General features: G+C 44.4%; 1 protein-coding gene across 2 annotated transcripts in view; it reads left to right on the top strand.

Moving 5' to 3' along the window:
* MYH9 (myosin heavy chain 9) overlaps positions 1-23,119 on the top strand; it is an 82,183-nt gene that overhangs the window by 8,801 nt on the left and 50,263 nt on the right. The window contains exons 1-2 of one of the 2 annotated variants that reach the window (XM_081210984.1): positions 2,314-2,493; positions 20,898-21,250. In XM_081210984.1, coding sequence (XP_081067110.1) covers positions 20,918-21,250 — 333 coding nt within the window. In that variant the 5' untranslated portion in view covers positions 2,314-2,493; positions 20,898-20,917. Of the gene's footprint in view, positions 1-2,313; positions 2,494-20,897; positions 21,251-23,119 lie in introns of those variants that run through there. The other variant, XM_081210985.1, reaches the window with a different exon arrangement.

Here is a 23,119-nt window from a genome sequence, read left to right as displayed (position 1 = left end):
TGCAAACTTCCCATCAATTTGCTTGACCAGCTTCAAAATAATGGTTCTTGGTGGTGTGTATGTTAGCTTCATACCATGATACAGTAGGTCCAACTTTTATTTAGCAGGAGATCGAACAGAGGTTAAAGAGGACAGGATTCCTGCACATTTGCCACAGTTGTGTGGAGGTGGCAATATTCTGCAGCTGTAGCTTGGATGACCACACCTACACCTACTGATATTCCCCACTTTCTACATAACTTTTAAAGGTACAGGAGCCCTGCCCTCTTTTGCATCTGACCATCCAACTTGAGAATCAGACTCCTGAGTAGAGTGGCTAGATAGTGAAAGTGGTTTCTCAGCTGCCATATATGTTAATGAGATATCGTACATCAGAGCTCCTTAAAGCACTACATATAACAGTGGAATCCCATTGCGCTCAGTGGGACTTCCTTGAAGATCAGTGGGTGTAATATTGCTGCCTTTAAAAAAGCAAACAAACCCTGGTTTTTCACAATTAAATTTGGCAAGTCCAACACTGGTGTAGTCTGGTAAAAGGTTGGGTAATTCATGCAGTGAAGCTAGGATTGCCATACGTCTGGAATTTCCTGGACATGCATGGAATACTGCATCCGGAAGCAGTGTCAGGGCAGAAATCATCAAAATGTCAGGGATGAGGTTCCTCATCTTGATGTATTTGGTTCACCTGATTTCTAGAATTTAAAAGTCAATGAAGCTAGCCAAACCTTATTGATTATCCTTAGTACTTGGTAAGTGGGAGTATGCTATCTGTGAACATTAAAAAAGTATAAATATTTTATTAAAAATATATATAAAAGATTTGTAAAAAGACTAGTGGAGGAAAGACAAGTGCATTAATGTTAGGAATGACAGATATAAATGAGACTTTTGTGTTTAGAGGTAGAATACCTCTGATTTCCACATACTGATAACAATAATGGGTTGGATATCTTCATCATGTCCTGTTGTGAACGTTCCAGGGGAATCTGCTTGGCCGTCACTGAAAACACAATGTTGGACTAACAAGGCAAGCCTGTGCATGTTTACTCAGAAGAAAGTCCCACCATGTTCAACGAGGCTTATACTTAGGTGTGCACAGAACTGCTGCAGCTTAAATAGATCTTGATCTAATATAACAAAGTGATTCTTACCTTTTTTGTAAGCTTGATGATGGTGACAGTGGCATGCATGTAACAGAGCTTCACAAAGAACAGGTTTCACAAGTCCCTACTCCAAAAAGCTTGCAATCTAAAACATAGAAGAGGGAACGCGAAATGGAGGTAGGGGTAAACGGGGGAATGTGAAATTATTTCAACTCCATGCACTTTGGTTGTTCCAAAATTCTTCTACAAAATAAATGAATTTTGAGGAGGGATGTTAAGGAAGGGAGGAGGTTGCAAAGGCCTTCTGGACGCAGTTCCAGGCATAATGGGCAGGAAGACAGGAAGAGCAGAGTTGTTTCAGGATGCAGGAAACCTTTGGACAAGAGGACATCACAGGAAGGGATGCCTTGGAAAATAGAAGTGGAGAGAGAAGTGGGAGGGCAAGGCTGCAGAACAGATCTGAAGGGAGTAAGTTTGTGCAGGATCCAGTGGTGAAGAGAAAGCCAGCTTGCCTATTTAAGGGCACTTTCCCAGTCTTTTATCAGTACTGCAAGAGTCTTTGTTATATGTGACGTGTTAAACTTCAATTAATAAGCGTCGAACAATTTTAATTTTGAAAAATATCGCTATTGCTAAATGGAAGTAGAAGACCTGAGTATTTAGATGTTTAAGGGCCAGTCTTGGAGAGAGCCCTATTAAATACAGTAGGTTTACTTCTGCTTGAGCATGCACAGGAGAACAGGCGAGCGCCCACTGTTTTGTTCCTACTCAGGGTAGGTTAATGGGGCTGAAAATGGATGGTAGGGATTTCTCCCCCGCCGCCACTCCACTCCTTGCTGCCACGCCTCAGAACAGCCAGGGAAACGTTCAAGATAGGCCCACAAAGGGCCCTACCCTTTCTCCGTGCACCTATTGGCCGCCCGACGTGTCAGTCTACGCTCCTCTCTGAATGAGGGCGCATTGGCTGAGCCCATTTCTGCGAGGAGGATGAGAGGCGGGCTAATGTGAGAAGCGGGGGGTTGAGGCGTCAGTTGAGGAGATTAAAAAAAAAAAAAAAGCGCCCTCCGCCTTCTTTAGCAGCACCGCCCTCCTCTTGCGTCGCCATTGGCGGGAGCTGGAGCTCAGTCAGAGCAAGCTGCCCTTTTTATTGGCCAGCAGTACAGCAGGTGGGTGTTGCTGTCCTTAGCCGCGGCCGCTCCCTCCCGGCTTGAAACCTCGCTGTTGCCGGTGAGTGTGAGGCGTTGAAGCTGGAACAGCGCGGCGGGTGGGGCGCTGCGACTCTCTCCAAAGGTGCCGGGTACCGAGTCTAGTCTTCCCACAGCGAGGAGCAGGAGCCGCGGCGGTTCGCCCACCCCACCCCCCCAACCTCCCGGGCTTTGGCCAGACTCAGGTGAAATCCTGCTTCAGGGACGGTGCGGGACGGGACGGGAAACACGCGAGAGATGGCGCTTGGCTTTTAGTTTGGCGCCGGCGGGTTGAGGTTCGTCGCGAGGCGGGCGGGCGGGTGTGGCTTAACTTCTAGAATGCCTTTCTTCTGCCAAGCGGGCTGCAAGCCCAGGAAGTGCCACCCACTGTGGGGGCATCGGCTTTGGAGGGGGGGGGTGGAAGCGGGGTGGGGTGGGGGAAGGTGCAGCCATCATCTCTTGGCTTCCTTTCCGCCTGAGGTGGCGGAACGCTGTGCAATTGCCACGCACAGGATCCTTCCCTTGCCGCACCGGCTACCTGTGCTTCCCCTCCCCCCAAAATACCTCTTTCCCCTCCCCCCCCACCGCCCCTAACCCCAACAACCCTGCAGGGGAAATGGCTTTAAGACTACCGCCTCTTGCGTCTCTGAGAAAGCAGCTGATCTCGTGCTTCTCTCATCCTCTGCTGCCTGTTACTATAGCTTGCTCTTGTTGCAAGAGATTAAACCTGCTCGTTCTCTCTCCTCGGTTTGTAGCTGGGGTTGCACCCTCTAATCATCTAAGGATTTCCTGCCCCCCCTCTCTCCCCCTTTTTTTAAAAAAAAAACAAAGCTGGGAAGTAACGGGCAGTATACCGCTTGGCAGCTGTCAGGGCTCCCGCCTGAGTCACGGGCTGACAACCTTGTTGCAGACATTGCAATGGGCTTGGCTTCCGCCCGCCGAGCTTGACTTCCTCATTCAGTTGGCGCTGCTTGAGTCAAGCCACGAAAGGGGGAGGAGGGAGCGACGGGGCAAGACGAAGCTTGCAGGAGGAGAGTCTCTCTGGTAGATTTTACAGCTGCCCCCGTTCTCAAATGGGACCAACTTCTCCTCTCTGTTCAGCCAACTTCCTTTGAATAAAAGGCGGTGAAATGCCCTGATTAAGCAACAACGGGCGTTTATTTCCCTTTGGCAGGGTGGCTCAAGCAAGAGTCCAGCAGTCCTAGGGTCTGTATCTGGAAGGAGCAACTTGTGAAAAGGAAAAAGAAATGGGACAGGATTCCAGCTCATGTGTTTATTAGTTGAATGTGGAAAGTGGGAAAATGCTCTGAGGCATGCTACTTCTAGAACAGTCTCCTGTGACAATTGTTGCTCTTGGGGAAATACTCCAGTTGACTCTAAGCATTGCAATAACTGTGAAGCAAGGATTTTAGAAAGTGGGTTCTCTCTTGCTCTTGTCCCTTGATTGTTGCTATCTTTCAAACTTCTATTTGTGGTAGAGAGTCTAGGGGATCTGTATTGCCTGCCTGTTTTGGCTATCCCTTTTCTGTGGAGCAGAACTACTTGCTAGTTTCAATACTTAATTGATATAAGGAAAGTGCCAATGCCCATAGAGACCCCCCTTTTTTTAACTGGCTGTGTCTACTTTTTCATTTTGCTCTTTGTCTTGCCTTTACTTCCTTTCTGTGTATAATCTGTGACTCTAAGTTACTTCCAACCAATGTACACCTGGAGAGTGGAGTCTGTTTTAAAAAGAAGCCCCTCCAGGGCCTTTTTGTAGACAGCAGCAGCAGCATCCCTCTAGACTAGAGATAAGTGCACAAAGTAACATGCAGGTCTGACTTGCAGGCGTGCCTGAGAAATAAGGACTTCCCAAAGCAATCAGGATTTTATCAATCTGTCAGACTTGTGTGCTGCTGGCAAGCAAGATGTGACTTGCATTTTCAAAAAGTAGCATCTGAACTGGCAACAAATGATTCTCGTATACACAAGTTTTGTTTGTTTCGCGGTATAATTACCCTGCAAATAGCCGCAACGAAACTTGGCTGTTAATGCTAACATGTGCATCTGTGACTAATGATTCTACCCATGATGAAACTCTAGTTTGAACTGCATAGGTAAAAAAATAATGCTGTGGCTAAAGAGAATGTATGAACCCTGGTCCTCGGATTAACACACTTCTACAACTTCTTAAAAATGTAGTTTCTTGCCTTAAGCATAGGTGTGACACAACAGAATCCAAAGTAATGACTGCGTAATCAGTTACTGCTTGTATAAAGATACATTATTAGTCACCAGGTGAAAAAATGCTATAGTTTCTTATCTTTGCCACTCCAGTGAAAGCTGCAAACCTTTGCACTGGCTAATACTCTGACTCATGGACTTGCTGTCTGGAGCTATGACGTTATACTTGTGTATTCAACTGAAATTAAATAATTGAGATAAATTCTAGTCACTTATCTCTGTAAATGTCTTGGAGGGCCAATACAATTAGCCTGCCATTTTGAGCCAAAAAATATCATGTTAGTGGTTGATGTGAGCTGGCTTGTTTCTGTCAGTCTTGGAGGGCAAATTAGGCATTTTAATGTAGCTTTTGTAAATAATTGCTCAGGAGGAAGCCTGTGTTGATGTAGAACTAGGAGGGTGTGTGGCTCAAGCGGTAGAGCATCTGCCTTTCCTGCAGAAAAAGGTTCTGATTCAGGGCTGGAACTGTTCCCAGTCTGAAAGAGTTTCTGCCAGTCCGAGTGGGCAGTACTGAGCTAGATGGACCAATGTTCTTGACTCTGTATAAGGTAGCTGCCTATGTTCCCATGTTACCCTGAGTCCTCCTTGTGGTTCTTGACTGGTTGCAGTAATAGTTACGAGTGCAACCTCCTTGCTACTGCCTTGTCTAATGCAAAACAATGTTATAGACACACCCAGTTATTATATCCCCCACGATATTTCTTTCAATTGATACTGGGCAATGAGAAATATGTTTGTAGTCCTCTGCAGGCCAGTGCTATTATGCGTGTATGGAACCTGTGGCCCTCTAGATGTTGCTGAATTCCCAACTCCCATCAGCCCCAGCAAGCATGGCCAGTGTTTGTGGATGATGGGAACTGTAGTTCAACAACATCTGGAGGGCTAGAGATTCCTCACCCCACAGCTATGATGACCTTCAACAGTGGGGAAGGTCCCTCAGTAAATGTAGGTAATGATTAACCGCCACAGGTGACCAAGGGAGTGTTCATCCTTTACTGCAGCCCCAGATTTGCTACCTGTTACACCTTGGATCAATCCAATCTACTTTTTGAAACTCTGGATATTTAGTCCCCATCCATCCTCTCCAAAGAGTCCAGAGCAGATAGGGTGACTTGTAGAAGAATTTACACAGGATCAGTTAAACATGCCCAAATTAACTTTTGAATGATTTGGATTCAGACTAAAGGGGCAGCATACCAAGTCAGATATAACTTGGTCTGAAAGTACTTGGAATAAAAGGTAAAATTGTCTGAAATGTAACAGCAAAAGAAGCTGTCATCCATGCAAGCCTTATCTGTGTGTTTGAGGTTTCCAAGGATGGGGACAACTAGAAACTGAGGGTAATATCCAGTGTTAGTTGTGCTTAGAATATACATGTTGAAATTGAGAGACGAGTAATTTGTCCATTGATTTCACAGGTCTAATCCATGTATGACTAACTCTGGAGATCTCCTTAAGAGTTACTGTAATTTGAGAGCCAGAAGTGACCAGTGAGTGAATAAGCATGCCCACTTAACTGCTATTTATTTTTCTAGCCTAAATTGAGACAGGCTTTTTGCACAGTACAGTCTTCTTATTTAATTCGTTATGCTTACTGCTGTGGCGTGCTTGGGCAGCATGTGACCTAAAGGTCCTGTATTCCATGAACTCCTGTTAATCCAGAGAGTTTGACTTGAATTTAGGGCTGGATGTGAAGGGAGAGTAGCACATTACATTCTCACTGCAGTTTTGAGAGTTAACTTTGGTACATGCTAGTCTTGTCCTGGATAACTTCAGATTATTTCCCTTCATGCAGAACCTGAATTCTGTTCTCCTTCCTCCTTGCAAAGGAGCTCATCTTGATTTTGGATATGTCTCCCTTAAGGGTTCCAAAATTCCTCTGTTAAGAGCTACACTTGGAGCCTTTAATCTCGTATTGCAAAATACTGCCATAAGTGCTCTCTTAAGAGGAAGTCTTGGAGTTACTAGGAGTTACAAATACTTGGGGGAAGGAAGAAGTAATACAGTAGACTTTTGAGAAGAATTGGATGCCATTTATTAAATAATGGAATAGATGCTGGAATATTTGCCATAACGGGCATTCAGCGTTCAAAATTAGCTGGGCGCCAGTTGCATTTTGCGACTGGCAACTGGCCTCCTGCAACTGGATGGAGATATCAAGGAGGCATGCTTTGCGCCTAGCATGTCCACCTGCCTGGCTGTAGTCATCTGGTCTGCCGGGCACTCCCGCCAAACACCTGATTTGCCCAACGGTGCAGCAGGAAAAAACACACTTTTTTTGCTTCCATGCTGCCACACTGGGGTGAATCAGGTGTTTGGCAGGGTAGAGTGGAAGCAAAAGACACGTCTTTTGCTGCTGCAGTACCCTACAGACCCCCTGATTCTCTAGCCAGCTCCCCCCGCCCCCAGTGTGGCTACCTGGTCTGGTAGCAGGGCAGGAAAAAACAGTGTACCTAGACATTTTGTTTTGTCGCCCACAGTCTAGGTCCCAGGAGCCACATGGCTTCTAGCATTCCTGTTCCAGTTTCTAACACTGGGCATTTTGATAATGGACTAAGATGGATTTAGTTAGCATGTAAACCATCTAACCTGGAAGCTTGCAATTAACGTGGTAACATTTAATTTTTTGTTTTATGCTGGCCTATGTATTTTTAAATCTACAATATTGAAATGTAAATTTAAAAAGAGGGAGAGTCTTAGAAAATATGCTGGATCTCTTCTCTTCACATCTCATGTACTAGATGATTGCCAGTTTTTAGTGGGTGTTTTTTTTACTGACATGTGACCAAATCTTAAATGTTTTGTGCTATTATTGTACCATGTCAAGATGCTGCTGGTATGAATACATATACATATACATACATACTTTGAGAGAGAGAGAGAGCTTGTTTTGTGGTATTATGTAAGTTTTCCCTTAAACTGTTGAATTCTGGCAGAAATCTTTGGCCAAGATTCAACTTCCCACCCACTTTGAGTGCATGAGTGAAAAGTGCTTCTGAACATGCACGAGGGAGGGTCTGGCAGCAGTCCTTTGTACCTTATGAAGTACCGCACAATGGAGCCCATGACCTAGAAGGGTGCATGAGTACCCTAGAATAACTTCCACATTTGCTAGATTTTATTTTTTTCACTTTTAAAATTACACTTGTGCTAGTTTGGATCCTGGTCATTTTATATCTGCTTTTCAAAAAATCTATAACTGGAAACTGCTGCTGAATGGGCATAGCTCAGCCTCCAGTTTGTAGCTGGTGAGTGCTTGCACTATTCACCTTGAGCTGTATCTAATTTTTTTTCATGTATTTGGACACGGCAGGTGTTCAGGTAGGCCAGAAATAGGCAGGCATGGAAGATAATGCAAGTTTCTCTCTTGAGCCTGGGGCAAATGTGCACTATTAATAAAAGGGACCATATTTCAGAGTATCTTTATTCTAACCGGTCTCTGCAAAAATGGTTAGTCAATGCATGCACCCAAAATGTCACTCGCATAAAAATCTGACTTAGAATTATTTACTTTCTAAAAGATGACTTGGACAAATGATGATCTACATAGCGGGGGCAGGTTTTAACTTTCTACTCCTACATATCATGCACAGGGTTACATTTATTTCTTGTCTAGGATGCCATAATAGGGTGAAATCTCCCAGAGAAGTCCTGGGAGGTACAGGCACTCCAACAATGGGTACTTGTAAAATTTTCCAAAGCCATAAGTGAAGTCCTTCTTTTTGGAGGATGCTGCTTAGTACTTGGGCCAGATCCCACAAAGCAATTTCCTTATGAAGCAGCAATTCCGATACTTAGTTGCCATATTCCTACAAGACTTCTCTGAGCTATCAAATTTCCACACATCCAGCTTGCTAACAGAGCTATGGAAAATAGTATAGATCCACCTTAACAAGAGTGCCTGTTTTCATAGATGTAAATCATAATTTGGGCGTTTTTTTTCATGTGGAGACTTTTCATGGCATGAACAGACTCGGTAGCTTAGATCTAGTTGTGCCATGTTTATATGCAAACTACTGCCAGCTATCAGCTTTTAGGCAAATGTCTTCTCTGATCTGATGTGTGTTCACTGTCAATAGCTCCTATCTATGCAGGCTGAAATGTAATAGTACTGGATTGCCTGAAGTAGCATAGTTCTTGCCGACTGCGAATCTAAGATGACTTTGTTCTTACCTTGACTTGAAGCACCCCTCCCCGTATGACATATGTGACAAAAGAACATGGAAAGAAGTAGCTAAAGACTTGATGGCAAGAGTACATGGACTGCTTGTGGTTACATACAATTACAGACTCATCCCTAGAAGCTAAACATTAAGTAATGCATTATTAGTACCAATACCTAATTTTAGATTACTTCTTTCATGTCCAGCCCTTTGGGATATGTCCTCATCTTTCTGAACATTTGCCTTTGCTGTTGATTTGTATTGAAGGAACCATTATGTTGTTGTGGAATGGGGATGGGGCTATATTTTCTCCACAATATAGACTATGGCAAAGTTCTCTCACCCTCCCATTAAGCTTCTGGTATCCTGCGGGTGGCGCTGTGGGTTAAACCACAGAGCCTAGGGATTGCCAATCAGAAGGTCGGCGGTTCAAATCCCCGCGATGAGGTGAGCTCCTGTTGCTCAGTCCCTGCTCCTGCCAACCTAGCAGTTCGAAAGCACGTCAAAGTGCAAGTAGATAAATAGGTACCGCTTTGGTGGAAAGGTAAACAGCATTTCCATGCGCTGCTCTGGTTCGCCAGAAGTGGCTTAGTCATGCTGGCCACATGACCCGGAAGCTGTACGCCGGCTCCCTCGGTCAATAAAGCGAGATGAGCGCCGCAACCCCAGAGTCGTCCGCAACTGGACCTAATGGTCAGGGGTCCCTTTACCTTTTATCCTGCAAACACTGCTTCCCTGTGTATTTTGAGGAAATGGGAAAAGTCACAGCACACTCAAGTTTACCCAAGCCTAAGACAGTATGCTATATAGGGCTATCTTGTTTATCCATACACCAATTACCGTATTTTTCGGACTATTGGACGCACCGGTCCATAGGACGCACCTAGATTTGGGGGGGGGGAAATAAAGGCATCGCTCTGGGAGCTTGCGGGGCTGGGGGAGGAGGAAGCCTTCCGCCAGCCTCCAAACCATGTCGGGAGACAGCGGGATGGCGCGCTGCGCCTCTCCCGCTGTCCCCCGAGTTTGCGGGGCTGGGCCAGCCTTCTAACCAAGTCGGGGGACAGCGGGAAGGGCGCGCTGCGCCCCTGCCACTGTCTCCCGAGTTTGCGGGGCTGGCGACGGGGAGGAGCAGGCTTCTCCCCCCGCCAGCCTTCTAACCAAGTCGGGGGACAGCGGGAATGGCGCGCTGACCCCTGCCGCTGTCTCCCGAGTTTGCGGGGCTGGCGACGGGGAGGAGCAGGCTTCTCCCCCCACCAGCCTTCTAGACAAGTCAGGGGACAGCGGCAAAGGCGCGCTGCGCCTCTCCCGCTGTCCCCTGAGTTTGCGGGGCTGGCGACGGGGAGGAGCAGGCTTCTCCCCCCGCCAGCCTTCTAACCAAGTCGGGGGACAGCGGGAAGGGCGCGCTGCGCCTCTCCCGCTGTCCCCCGAGCTTGTGGGGCTGGCGGTGGGGCTCTCCTGAAGCCTGGAGGTTGTGGGGCTGGTGGGGGGGAGAAGCAGGCTTGCTTCTCCCACCCCCAGCCTCCAGATCAGGAGATGTACCATAGTCCAAAACATATGGAGGGTACCAGACTGGGGAAGGAAGGCAGGTCTAGGGAATCTTGTACTACCTAATGTTCATAAACTGTTCTCTAGAAGTAGACGTTTGACAAAACATGGCTGAAAAGTGACTAGCTAACTTTTTACCTTTCACCTATGTCTTCAGCAGTCCCAGTTACAAGCATTTCTTTATTGGAGGCTCCCAAGCTGTTTATGGCCTTTAGGTTATCTTAAAAACAAGCTTGCAACTTCAGTTTAGCCCATTTGTTTGTGTCCAGGGGCATGCAGTAAAGAAGGGAGGCTGGGCCAGGAATGGTCGCTGGAATGTCTTTGTTTGTGCACAACATTTCTCCTTTGTGTTGGACCAACACTTGCTTTTGGATAAGGGAACATCCAAGGAAAGTAGTGCTGGCAGATGGCAAAGGGCTGTGCCAAAGGGATAGGTAACATTTCTGAGTAGGTGGTCACAAGGCTTTTAAAAAGTTGTATATGATTATAATTCTGTATTGAAATTTTGGAGAGCTTTAGTTGCTTAAGATACTCTGATGACACTGAATGTTCAGAGCTGCTGCTGCTGCTATCTAGAACTAGTGATTAAAAATAGTTATAGATAGTTATAGTCCCAAGAGCCTGAGGCTGGCTTTCCTATGAAACTAGCTGTCACTTTAGCCAAATTGCCAGACCTTATAAAACTCATAATGGAGCAGGAAATGAGGGATTATCATTACAACATGAAAAGGCAATGGTGTAGCCATAGATTCCTGATCATGGACAATTATTAGCTTGTTTCCTTTGTGGTCACGAGAAGTTCAGGATCAGTGGCATTTTTTAAAAAAAAAGGTTGTTGAGGGTGCGGCAGATCCTTGTTCCAATCTGAGCCAGACAGTACTAATGTTGGATCTGCTTTGGTCCTATCCTGGCCCTCAGATAGAAATGAATTCAATTCATGAAGAAAATCACTTGTGGGGCATGCCAACAGCCTCCTCCTTCCTGCTCTTGATCCATTAGAAACCACTTGCCCTACTTTTCTGTCTGCTCCTGGGATAGTGGTGGTCTGCGTTCAGAGAGAAGGAGCTACTGCTGCTTGTGTCAGGTATCAGGCTTTTGCACTTAATTGTGGACCAGAAAGATGATACAGAAGAAATGTCCATGAAGAGAGAGTGCTTTAGAAGAAAGAAGCTTAGCATTGATGCAAATTGCAGAGTCCGTGAAAGAATGAGAAGGCATGATCATAGATGGGAGGGGTGTTGACTCTGACATACGTCTTGCATGAACTCGACTGGAATGGTAAAACCAGCAGAAGAGGCAGCCTTGCTTTCAAATCTAAGTAAATGGGAATAGTGTTTCTACCTGGGGCACAGCAGGGAAGCGTTTAGTTATTGGCTCTGATCTGCTGTGGAGGTATTGTTGGCAGTACTTTGGGCTCCTATGCTGAGCACTCAAAGCCTGCGGGGATAGGAACTTTTGCTTCAATATTGTCATCTTGTGCAATGTCCCAGGCCTGTCTCTTAAGATCCTGTTGCCCAGGGAGACATGGTGAACTCTAAACCAAACCCTTTGAGCAGCAGGGCTGGGCTGGAGTCTCTGAAGCCACTGCTGTCTCTTTCCTATGCTGAGAAGGCATGTACTGCACACATGGTAATAGGAAACAACAGTTTCAGAAAGCATACTATGCTACATTTAGCTTGGAATAAGATATATTCCAAACTTTTTAAGCTTTGGGTTGCTGCCAGTTGGGCTTAAGTGTGCTGCAGATGGAGTTTGAAACTAATAACCACCTCTACACCCCTCCCCATAACACAATATGCTATTTCCATGCACCAGTTCCCATACTCTGTAAGCTGAACTAATTAATATCAGCTTCACTCTTGAGTGCAACGTGTCCTAGGACTTAATTCTGCAGTTGGTTTGTAATGGCAGGAATGGCCTGTCACTACTGTGGCGTTTCCATACCACTTTTCCACCCCTGCCATTGCACTTCTGTATTTCAGCAATGGTGATTGTGTGGGGAAAGGGTGGTAAGACAAAACATGATTAAGGGCAAAACATGATTCTTAAGAAATACAATTGTGCAAATAGCTTTCCTAGCTTTGAATGCAAAGTATTTTGCCTTGGCAGTAGTACCCCGCCCCACCCCCCAATATCCTAATCTGTTTGCATGGGTACTTCTGTTTCTGTTGTAACCACGAGCCCATCTAAGTTTGCATGGGCTCTCTAGTTCAGTGTTTCCCAAACGTTTTGGGGCAACGGCACACCTGTTTATCGGAAAAAAATCTCGCGGCACACCACCATTAAAGCCCCGCCCCGTGACGTCAGCGCGCAGCGTCACGCCGGGAGGGACGCACAAAAGTGAGTTTTTTCCCTCCCCCTTGCCGGGGTGGGAGGAGGCAGCAGAGCGAGGGATTGAGGGGCGGCGGCAGCTGAGGCGGCGGCGGCTGCGATAGCGGGCGGAGGAGGGGGCGGCGGCGGGGCTTGAGATCATTGTTGTTGTTATGGCTGCTGCTGCTGCTGCTGCTGCTAGGGGACCCGGGGACGTGAGCAGGCCTGGCCCGACCCGGGTTGAAGGAGGACAAGCCGGCAGCGCGCCAAGTGAGTTCGGTTGCGCGCGACGGCCCCCGCTCCCCCCACCCCCGCCGGATCCTCGCCGCCGCCGCCTCTTGCCCGCCTCCCTCCCACGGCACACCAGCCGATGTCTCACGGCACAGTAGTGTGCCGCGGAACACCGGTTGGGAAACACTGCTCTAGTTAACCAGTCGCAAGCCTTCTGAGAAGAAAAGCCCAATCATGGGTTTCCCTTGCCTCCTGTTATAAGAATGTTTCCCTTTGATACCATACAGAGACTAGTAATGACTTGTTGGTCTGCAGCTGGCATTCCTCAAGTCCTGTAGAGGTGAGTCGGGAAGAGTGGAAGAAGGAAATGGTTAAATAATATAATTATTTAATCTAAGAATTGGGAAGCAGCAAAAGCCGAACAATTCATTATGAAGAGAAAGATGACTTCTAAATTTAAAGTGATGTGGAACTTTTAAGAAGAGTCTGTTAATTTTGTGTTAACAGTTGCAACCAATAGGGCCAGAATATGGGGATAATCTTAACATGTGAACCATATGGCTTGGGTTGCATCTTCTGTTTGTACGTAAAATGGCAGAATTGCTACTGTCTTTCCAATATAGGTAATTTGTGGACCCTCCCTTGCAACCACACTGATACCAAGAGGTTTATGCCAGTTAAATTTTCACACGTATTTCGTGTTGTGGCATATACAATTTATATTTCCTTAGTGCAGAACTTGCTTGACACCAAGTGAATAATGCAGTTCATATTTTTTGAGTGGTGGCAGCCCTGTACCCTGGGATAATAAACTAAACTTAAAAATGAGTGCTCTGAAGTAGTGCATCCAAGTACCATACAGCTGCAAAAAAAAAAAAAAAAAAGGAGACTACTTGAATGTTGAGAAAGAGCTCAGATTCCTGGAGAGAGAGACTTTAACAGTTACTTGAGGCTGCAATCCTATGCTTACTTACCTAGGTATTAGTTCCACTCAACTCACTGGACCTTGCTTCTGAGTAAACCTGTATAGGATTGCACTGCATATCAAGTATTATTGTGACACACCATATTTAGTTTGTGTGAAAGCCTTGACAGTTATTTTTTTCCCATTGTCACAGAAAGGCGCCTCATTGCAGTTAACATTGCTTTTATAAAAAAGTGTGTGTGTATGTGAGTGTTGTGAAATACTTATCATTGAAACAAAGGCTGTGCCTGTATGAGGAGCAACTTGAACTTGTGAACTATAGAGCCCTCTGGCTTCTCACTTGTGTTATAATGTGGTTCTCCCAACTCAGCATTCAATTTTGATCTTGCAACTAATTTTCAGTTGCTCTGACTCCTTTTTTACTGCGCAACATCAGCAACAGGATATTGCTAATCAGAGTGCCTCTCATTTCATAATTTCAAAAGTCAAGGAGTGTACTGCCGTACTTGTCACCTCAATTAATCACTGAGTACTTTCAACAGATTTCTCTGCTTCAATTGCTCTGTGTTACAGAATGCACAGGTATGGGGAATACAGCAATGCCCCCACGTACAATTAAATTGGAGAAAATTGGGCATAAAGACTTCAGATGACAACTTTGCATGTCCAAAGGAAATGTGAGACATGAATTTGCTTTTACAATGTTTGACAAATGAAGCTCAAACATCTTTATAAGCTGTATAAGTTTCTACATGCCTCTGTCTTTAAGTACCGTAGTTTGTGTGCTTCAGATTTTGAGAGTAATTGAATGTGTTGCTCCTGAGAATCAGAGGCTCAGTTTCCCCACAGATTCAGGAGAATACCCAGTGAATCGGGCTTTGTCCTGTAAGCAATAGGTTTGAGATCATGATCACATAGTGCACTTTCACCACCTCACCCCTTGCTTAACCTACACACTGCACTTACCAGTTAGGTAGCATTTGCTGTGTAATTATATCTTACTGCTTCCCCCTCCCCCTTACACTTGAGCAAACCGTGCTCAGACTGCTTGAGCAATAGAAGCTTGGTTCTATCAGAACAAAGTGCAGTATAACTCTGGGAACAACTTTCCCCCAGAAATTTCATTACAGACTTCATTTGGGCTATTCTGTTGCAAGGCTTTGCATTTGATTTAGGTGGGAAAGAACTAACTGCTTAGGTCATATTAGGGCTCAATAGTTAAATACTCCAAACGGGTAAAAATGAACTGTCATCTTTCCCTGAAGATGAGGCTTTAACTACAACTGAAAAGGTTATTGTCTTCTCACTCTCCAGCAACTTTGCCTGGGGCATGCTGTGCAGTTACCTATTTGCAAGAGTGTGCAATGCTTAAATCAGGAAAAACTGTGTGGGTTAATATTCATTGGATACATTCAAGTAGCATGGTCATTTAGAGACAAAATTTCCTGTTTGTTAAGCAGTCTTTCTGCTTATACTCTTTTATATTAATGTGCTGACCTTGATGAGCAATGGCAGAGTCCCAAAAGCAATTCTGTGGCCACTGATAAAGTAAACAGTAGGCCAAGGGGGTAATACAAATAGTACTGGAGAAATAAACGGCAAGCAGTGTGTCCTGTTTTTCCAGATGCTTCTGAAGCCTAAAGGAAGCTTCACTTTTTTTCAGGGGGCAGGTTCTCACAAACCTTTAATACTAGAAATCCTGCAGAAAGGGTTCAGCAAATGGAATGTCTAGATTCCTGAAAGGTAGACTGTATCTCACCCTCTCCTTCCCAGTCTTGTGGTGCAGATGGTGTATTCAGTTGTCAACCTTCATCTGAAACACCTGGATCCTGTAGAAAGCTCAGGAGTTGAGAAAGGATCTCTTGTGCATGTTCAGCAAATAGTGTATTGAAATGTTCCCTAAAATAGAGATGCAGGTTCCATAGTGTGTGGGGTGCATGGTATAACTATGGGAAGGTGGGTGGGGCGCTGGTGAACTAGGAAATCCCTGGTTCGAAAGCCATCATTTGGTTACGTACCCAGTAGGTGGCACAGTGCAGCTCAGATTCTGCAGAATACTAATTGTGTGTCGCAACTCTGTGTTATGGCTGGGTGAGACGTTTGCCAAATCCTTACTGTTACCACACTCTTCTTGCGCAAGCTGCTTTTACCCTTTGCAGCAAGGGGGAACATATTGGGGGAGGTGATTTAGTAAGAAGAGTTCACTTTCCACCTTCTGTTAGAATTTGGTAGTCATGCATGAGTCTGCTGTTGTCATGACCAGTTTGGCTCTTATACAGTTCTGTGTTCTCTTGACTTCCCATTTTAAATAGGAGAACAACAACCTACCCTAACAAGGTGACTGTAAGGATTACTGGGAATATATGTGACTCTTTGGAGCAGGGATGCGGAACCTGTGGCCTTCCAGATGTTGTTGGGCTCAAAGTCCCATCAACCCTAGTTGACATAGTCCAGTGGTCAAGGCTGTAGTGCAGCAGCATCTGTGTGGGGTGTTTCAAAGTTTGCCCATTCCTGCCATGTGCCTCCATCAAATATATGCACCACAGAGGCTGCATTTGTATTCCCTCCCATGGCTGATTATGGTGTTAATTAACTTTTGTAATGTCTGCATGCATGGCTAGACTAAGATGCAACTCCTCTCACCTTTCCCATTGTCTTCACTTCACATCTATACTGAAAGGACTGTGGCTGTGGTACACTACAATATTATGAGTAAAGGAAGGTGAAGGTGCTTCATTTGAAATGTTTTTTTGCTCATGTGAGAAAGAAATGTTTGCTCTGAGAATGCTGAAACGCCCTACAGTCTCCCTTAACCCTACGTGCTTGAGATGATCTGAGTTGCTTCTAGATGTCTTCGATATGACTGAATCAAAGTCTGGATGGTAACAGGGACCACACACCTGTAACTAGCCCAGCTTTACAATAGAATGGTAAAGAGCCCAGTGGGCAGGAGCACAGGAAAGAGTCTCTCCCAAACTTCTGCTGTTGCATGTGCTCCAGCAAATCTCATTATGGTCTCTTTCAACATCAAAGGGGTGGCTACCTGCCCAATACTCTTGCTGTTTAGCGTTCTGCCATGACTGCAGATGTTGATGCCATATCTGTAATTAGCAGATCAGTTCTAGGAACAAGCTGGATTCTGCATAGTGGACCCAAACTTCTTTCTTAGTTGAGTTTTACTGTTCAGTTTAACATTTATGTTGGCTTCCACTAACTTGTATCATCTTATTGTACAGCAGGAGGTATCCAGTAAGATAATGCTTGCTTAGAGCAGGGGATTCAGCAGCTCCTCCATTGGGGAGTCTGTGCACCTTTAACATCTTAAGAAACTTGGCTTCCATTCAAAAAAATAAAATAAAAAAATAGCGCTGGGAGAGCACTCCTCAACCCAGTGCCCTCCAACATGGTCATGGTCAGGGTTGTTGAGAATCTTTGTCCAAAACCTCTGGGGGGCATCAGGTAGGGAAAGCTGCTTTAAGTTGAAAGAAAATTCCTGAAAAATACATTAACTAGCAAATGGTCAAAAATCTGTTCTGCATTGATAAAAATGGAGCAGCATCACTAGCAAGCAAAAAAAAAAAAAAAAAAAAAAAAAGGAAGAAGGGGAAAATATGATGTGCTACAAATAAATGTGTGCTGTGAACTTGAACAGTTATTCCACCCCCTTTAACTAAATCCTATGCCGTGTGTGTGTGTGTGTAATATAAAATATAATTTTCTTGAAAGCAGACATAATATTCATTGGACACATTCAAGTACCATACCCCCATCAGTCTGAGACCAAATTTCCTGTTTGTTAAGCAGATTTGTTGCTTATGGTCTTTTATATTAATTTACTGACCTTGTTGAGCAATGGCAGAGTCCCAAAAGCAATTCTGTTCAAGTGGACTTGTATGGTTGAAAAGTGTTTCCTGTGATAAACATCCAACAGTTGGTTAAAATGTGGTACCTTTTCACAGCTCATAATGCTGATAAAGTGATGTGCAGTTCATGTTAATGATACCGATAAGGTGCAGTCTTTGATCTCTCAGCATTTTTCCAGCACACATTCAGTGTTTAATAAGTTACCTTTTCTGGAAGTAGACAATACGGACCTGTGCTACAGCTGACTTTCGCTAAGTATGGAACACTAAATTAGGTAACATAGTTGTTTTTAATAATGCATTTTTTAAAAATATATTTAACAGGTGACAACCAATAACAAAATGGGCATAAAGAAAGAAAGAAAAATAAGTACAGAATCCAAGTTATTCCATGGAGAGAACTCATAGTTGTGACAGCATAAAGGGGCAATTGGTTCAGTTAGGGTGTATGATAACTAGTGTGTGTCACTTGGTGTACTGCTGATAATTGCTGTCAGGATGTGGTGTGAACTTATTCACATCCTACAACTGGCCTGTTGCCATTTCCTGTTAAAGCTTACAGTCTCTACTAGATCATCATATGTGTGACTTAAGGAAGGTCTAACATTTTTCCTTTTCTTGGTCCCTTGCTGTTCATCTTATAGACATTGTCCCACCCTTACTCTGTTGTTTGCACTCTTCTTTTTGCATTTAGTAATGACAGACATTAATAGTTCCTTTTTTGGTTTTCAAATGTCCTGTAGTCAAGGAACACATAGATTTGTCTTTCACAGAAGCCCTGTGAACTAAAGCGGATTCTGAAAACACTCCAAGGTTCTTTCTCTCCTTATGCTGGCTAGGTCTTTTCAGTCTTGCCACCTTCTGTGTGAATTTGGTGTGTGCTCAGGAGCATGTTTAATATTCCCCCATGGCTGTACCAGGGGCTTATGGGATTTGAATTTCAATGCTAGGTCCTTGCTGCTGAAGATACCTAGTGACTTAGACTGTGCACAGGACATGGAAGTAAAATTTCCAGAATGTCATGCATCTCAAAGGCTGTCACCCAAAATAACTCTTTTTCTCTGAAGGCATGAGGAATGACAAAACCATGCCAGATGTATTCTAAGCAGAAAGGGCCTAAAGAAATAGAAGAATATTTTAAGCTGACTATACAGCTCTTCAGTTAGTTTTCAGGAAATGATGAAACTGAAAGTAACCAAATTCAGCTGGAAGCGCTCATTCTCCTGGTGTGTCTTGCTCAATTATGGCCAAAAAAGGCAAGTAGTTAGGTTCTTGGAAGTTGCAATTGCAGGAAGCTGTGTAGCAGAAGTTTAGACTGCAGCTGTTGCCTTGCCAGCCTTGATACAATTCTGAATACAGTACAATGAATTATTCCCCACCTTTTCCTTTGGCTCCTGAGTGACAAATTTATGGACCTAAATCACCAGAGTTTTCTCCTATTTTAGCAAAGACCTGTGGCATATTTTTGGCTCCAACACTATGATTAGGCATCATGAAGCATGGTGTATCACTGGAAATACTTGGCTCTAGGATAGTTCTTGTTTGTTTGAAGAGCTTTTATTGGGTTTTACATAATGTAACTTTTTGCTTTTTGATGTCTCCAGCAAATTCTGCCAGTAGGAGCTTCACATTGGTTTTATTGTATTAAATATAGCCCCAGCACATTATTCCTGTTTAATTGCTTCCAATTTGCATCTGGTTGGTCACTGTGAGAGGATGTTGGACTAGATGGGCGATTGGCCTGATCCAGCAGACTCCTCTTATGTTTTCAATTTCTAGCAAAATCCAAAGTGCCTTGTTTGCATGGTTAATCATAAGTAAATGCATATTTAGGTGAATGCAAGCTATCTAAATACTTGCTTTTGAGACTAAGGTGACATAAAACTGATGGCTTTCTCTCTCTTTCTTTCTTTCTTTCTTTCTTTCTTTCTAAGGCTTAATGGAAACGTATATCCACAGTATGTCCTTGAACAAGTCTTGCTGCAGTTTACCAACTATTTTGTAACTTGGTTGACTCTGTAGGGAGACCACTTTTATTCTAAATGTCTTCATGGGCAGCTTTGGCTAGCAGCATGCAGCAGTATTGACACTGGTGTGCAAAGGCTGGCTGAAAAGCTTGGTTCTTGACAGCTGTATGCATGCACACACAATGCAGAGAGACAGGAAGTTTGTAAGGTTTTGAAATACCTAATACAATGGAACACTTGTGTTGCATAGTGAGCCACATAAAGTGGCAAGTATAAAATTACTTTGCCTTTCACCTCCTAAAGTAGTTCTGAGGTTTTTTTCTCCTTGTTGAAAAATAGAAGTGGCTACCTGGCAGCCACTTTTTTCTAATCTCACACCCCTGCTCTAGTCAGGGTGAGTCTCCTGCCAGCCTGGAGGTTTTACTTTTACTTTCAGGCTATTAACAGATGCCACAAGGGATTGAGTGAGGCTGGCGGCCCACGTTAATCATTTGTAGGCGTAATAGCAAAGAAAGGAATTCTAATTTCTAGATAGGAAGAAAAAATACCTGCTTTCCTACCCATGCTAGGGGTGCCAGTCTGTAAATAGCTGCTGTATGCTGTAAATAACTGTAGACCACTGTAGACTTAGTCAGTATTTCTTGAGATATCTTACATTTGTTCCAGGGAACTGACAAATGTTGATAAGAAATTGGGTTGTATCATAACTACTGAGAAGTTATTAACCTTAGCAAGTTTTTCATCTCTGTATTTCCTATGATTTGGCATAACTTAATATCATTTTGCAGTTTCATTGGGGTAGAACGTGTTTATTCTCCTCAGGTGTGACCCATTCATTTTAAATAGCTGTTTTTAACTGAGGGGGAAACCACTTTGACTATGTGAAGCTGCCCCCCCCAGTCTAGTTAAGGCTTAGGGGGAGGAGGCTAATTGTAGCACTACCACATTGTGTTGATATGTAGTTGCCAGCTTCTTGTGTGTGCCTTCAAGCTTGCTTGCTTGCTTGCTTGAGTAATTGGATTCTTTTATGCATCCGGTCACTGCCTATTTGTGACCCACAGGGGCTAATGAATCTGTGGGGAAGCAATAGGTGAATAGTTTATCTGGGCATGCAACTTGGAGTCAATGACCTTGTCTACTCAGAACCCCTTTACAAGGACCTAAAATATCTATTCAGTCATCTCTAGTGTTCTTGCCTCTATAGAGTGTTTAAGCTGACAACATGAGCCTACTTCTAATGACTGCATGGCATTTAAGCAGTAACATGGTCGAATATTTGAAATCTGTGTTGGTGAGGGAATTGGTGCCTATTTCAGATGACTCAAAGGTTGTAGTGTCAAAATGTTGGCAAGGTAATAACATTGCAACTTCTTCTTTTCATAGGTCCCTGGTTATAAACCACCATGGCTCAGAGAGATGCTGACAAATACCTCTATGTGGATAGAAACTTCATCAACAACCCTCTTGCTCAGGCTGATTGGGCTGCCAAGAAGCTGGTGTGGGTCCCATCAGAGAAAAATGGTTTTGAGCCTGCTAGCTTGAAGGAAGAAGTAGGAGATGAAGCCATTGTGGAGCTTGCAGAGAATGGGAAGAAAGTGAGAGTCAACAAAGATGATATCCAAAAGATGAACCCACCCAAGTTCTCGAAAGTGGAAGATATGGCTGAACTGACCTGCCTGAATGAGGCCTCAGTGTTGCACAATCTGAAGGAGCGATACTACTCAGGGCTTATCTACGTGAGTAATGACTTTTTCTGCTAGTTATAGGATCTAACTAAATCTTACATGTCCCCAGTCTTATACAATTTCCCCCTGTCTACATTCTAAACTAAACAGTACTTTCCCTAGTAGTGTTTTTGTAGTACATTGTGATGGAGTGGCTTGACTCTTGTGTATTTGTGTTGGAAGATATATTAGAAATCATGTACAGCGTTTGATCCAAGCTGAACACACTCTTCATGTAGACACCTGGCTTGCTGCTTCTGTATCTGGAACCTCAGTATAAAAGAGCAGTAAAACTAAGACTGCAAAATAACAAAGCTCAGCTGCACATAAGGTAGTTGGGATATAAAAAAGTACTGTCGTCTACTTTCAACCAATCAGAATGCTGACAACTAAGAACCTCTGAATTGCCTAGTTGTTGCACTTCAAGCCTCCAACATGTGATGCTGCGAACAGGTGATTCTCGGTCAGGGGAGGAGTGGAGCTTGCAGACAAAGATAAACTCCTCCTGGAAGCAGAGTCAAAAAGCACTTGTGTTTAAAAACAACAAGAAGCAAACCCAAAACAATTAGTAGCTAGCAAGCCTTCTACCAATTTCCAGTTTGTCACACAGCTAAACCAGCAAGTAGCTGGGCACTGTGTTTGGTATCCTGAATAGTGGATAGAAAAAGAATGAAAGAAACATTATAGAGTACAGGTAAGAGAGATGCCATTAATGGTCTTCTCTATGCTGGCTGGGTTACCATGCGAACAGGAAATGCCTAAGGACCCCTGAAGAGGAGCCCTTTCCACCCCCTATAGCCTCAGTTCTGTACTGAGGCTGTACACCCTACTCTCCACTAGCCAGAAGAATGCTTCATACTAAGGCCAAATTTCTGTTCTTGGCCAGTAGAGGAATGGATTATACAGGCAAGGCATGTACTGAAGCAGTGATCTCTCCATCCTTGGGCGCGCTGCAAATCAAAAACACCATACTCAGAATTTTTTTCCTCTTGAAGGCAATGCCTGATGCTCTACCAGAAGGACGCTTCACAGTAAGACCCAACTCAGTTCAGAATATACTGAGCAGGTAGCTTTAATTCAACTCTCGTCAAAAGTGGCAGCAATGCTCTCATGAGCTTGATGCCATGGAAACAAGAATATTCAATTGTTTATACGTGACTTAGCATGGACTGTGTTCAGTGGTAAGATGCTGACACTGTTTACTTGTTGGCATTGTTGCTCCATCTGCTGCACTGAATAGAGACTTTAGAGATAACTCCTCAGCTGGAAAAGGGGGCCCTGCAGCAGTTGTGGTAGAGAATGCATACAATGTGCTGATACCTAGGGACATATGAAGTTAACTTCTGCTGTGCCAGACCCTTAGTATATTTAGCTCAGTACTGTTTACACTTACTGACAGCAACTTCCTAGGGTTTCAGGCAGAGGTCTCTCCCAGCCCTACCTGGAGATTGACCTTCTGCATGCAGAGTGATTCTTCTACCACTAAGCTTTCCCCCCTAAAGTAGTAAAGTGTTAGGGCATATAAGGGTGGGCTGCTGTGCAGCTCATAATGGGTAGAGAGGTAGCAACTGTGTGTATGGTTTTTAGGCACTTGCTCTTCTGAAGATCTTGTGCTTATTCCTGGGAGACAACTGCTGTCAGTTGTCACCTAGGTAAAGGTAAAGGGACCCCCTGACCACTAGGTCCAGTCGTGGACGACTCTGGGGTTGTGGCACTCATCTCGCTCTATAGGCCGAGGGAGCCGGCGTTTGTCCGCAGACAACTTCCGGGTCGTGTGGCCAGCATGACTAAGCCGCTTCTGTCAAACCAGAGCAGCGCACGGAAACGCTGTTTACCGTCCCGCCGGAGCGGTACCTATTTATCTACTTGCACTTTGACGTG

Source organism: Podarcis bocagei (assembly GCF_964188305.1).
Source record: "Podarcis bocagei genome assembly, chromosome: 10".
In the NCBI taxonomy this organism is placed as follows: domain Eukaryota; kingdom Metazoa; phylum Chordata; class Lepidosauria; order Squamata; family Lacertidae; genus Podarcis; species Podarcis bocagei.
Note: the sequence above shows the minus strand (reverse complement) of the source record. Positions and strands in the feature narration are given on the sequence as shown.